A 1,590-nucleotide genomic window follows, 5' to 3' on the forward strand; every position below is an offset into this window, starting at 1 on the left:
ACCCGCCCGCTCCCTGGCTGGAGGCTGAGACTGTTACCTCAGCTCCCCTCACCTTCAGACGACTGCGAGTCCCGTAAGCCTCTCCTGGCCGTAACCGGAGACGGCGGTAGTGGAGGCTGTGGTGAATGCTGCTGCAGAAGGCGGGTAGCCCTTCGCGTCTTCATCTCCTCGGCTTCCTGGAGTAGCGGCTGTCTCCGCTGCCGAGACCGAAGGTAGTAGGCGCTTTCTCTCACTTCCTCTTTCGCAGAATCCGGCCGGAACTCTTCTGGTGAGGTTCGTTTTCCCACCGGGGACCTTTCTTTGGCCACCCGGGGCTCGAAGTCGCCGTATACTTTTGGCGGTTCCTCTGAGAACCTCACTTCCCGCCGGCCCTGGCGCGACGGAGAAGTTCCGTACGCAGGCGCGTCACTGCCGCTGCCATTTTGAGGGGCGAGCCGGTGCCTTCCCTCGCGAAGGGGGGCTCGGGGCGTGACGTACATGGCCCAGCCTTCTCCCGCCGGCTCCGCCCGCCGCCCCTCGCGCGCCATAGTTGTTGACGTAGCTTTAGTAGATCGCGAAGATGGCCTTGAGACGCCTGGATCCTCCTGCCAGTGTTGGCAGCGGCTTCTCGGGGGTGTTGGGCGGTGGTCACAATGGTCAGGGAGGCAGTTGAGAGTCGCCGGGGCCGCCACCCGCGTCGTCGCTGCTGTGCCGCAAACCCGCCTCTGGGCCCATGGTGTGTCCTGAGGGCTGTGGGAGAGGCAGTGCCCGGGCTGGGTCAGCTGCTGTGTGGGTCACTCCCGCCTCCTGGCTGGAGGCACCAAAGAGGAGGAGAAGGGGAGAAGGACGTCGTTGTCCTGGCCTTGGGGGAGGGGAAGGAGGGGTGCCTGAAGGGTGGCGGGGCAAAGTGCTCGTGCTAAATCGGGCGGCTCCTGACGACTGTTGCTCGCAGCATACGCCGGCCAGGCCCCCAGTACCGAGTCTCTGGGAGAGGACAGGCGAGGGTGGAGGAGCCCGAGTTCCAGTCCTTGCGCCAGGCTGTTGCGCAGTTTCTTTGGCACCTTTTTGATGGACTGCTGTCTTGGAGCCTTACGTTCCCAAGTGTCCCCAGCAGGAGTGATGATCAGATTTTGCACGTGTCGTCTTTTAATAACGAGAATTGTTTCAAGTCGCTTATGAAGGCGGCTACCCAGTTTTAAAATTTAAATCACCTGTTGAGGGTGTACAAAGTCTTATCTACAGTCATACTCATTGGACAGATTTGCATTTGCGAAATATACCAATAGCAAGCAGCCTTATTATTCCTGGTCTTTCACATAAAGGTTCTATTCTGCAGTGAGAATTGAATAGTGTGATTAAAGACTGCACTGTAATTTTAAGTTGAGATTCATTATTTTTAGATTCTGGATATGACGATTTTCCTGCGTTGGATCTAAGGTTCTTCGCGTTTAATTTACAGAACAAGAAAGCATGATGAAAGTTATTTGTGGGCTGGGGATGTGGCTCAGAGGTAGAGCGCACGCCTAGCATGCGTGAGGCACTAAGTTCTATCCTTAGCACCGCATAAAGTAAAATAAAGACATTGTGCCCACCTGTAACTAAAAATTAAAT

At 56.2% G+C, this 1,590-nt stretch overlaps 1 protein-coding gene across 4 annotated transcripts in view; it reads right to left on the reverse strand.

Annotated features, from left to right (window-relative positions):
- Tor1aip1 (torsin 1A interacting protein 1) overlaps positions 1-1,093 on the reverse strand; it is a 31,654-nt gene extending 30,561 nt beyond the window's left edge. Inside the window, exon 1 of one of the 4 annotated variants that reach the window (XM_015491746.2) lies at positions 53-1,093. In XM_015491746.2, coding sequence (XP_015347232.1) covers positions 53-527 — 475 coding nt within the window. In that variant the 5' untranslated portion in view covers positions 528-1,093. The remainder of the gene's footprint in view (positions 1-52) is intronic. The other 3 variants (XM_048809931.1, XM_015491745.2, XM_015491744.2) reach the window with 3 other exon arrangements.
- Between the last annotated feature and the right edge of the window lie 497 nt (positions 1,094-1,590).

This window comes from Marmota marmota, unplaced genomic scaffold (assembly GCF_001458135.2).
Source record: "Marmota marmota marmota unplaced genomic scaffold, marMar, whole genome shotgun sequence".
In the NCBI taxonomy this organism is placed as follows: Eukaryota; Metazoa; Chordata; class Mammalia; order Rodentia; family Sciuridae; genus Marmota; species Marmota marmota.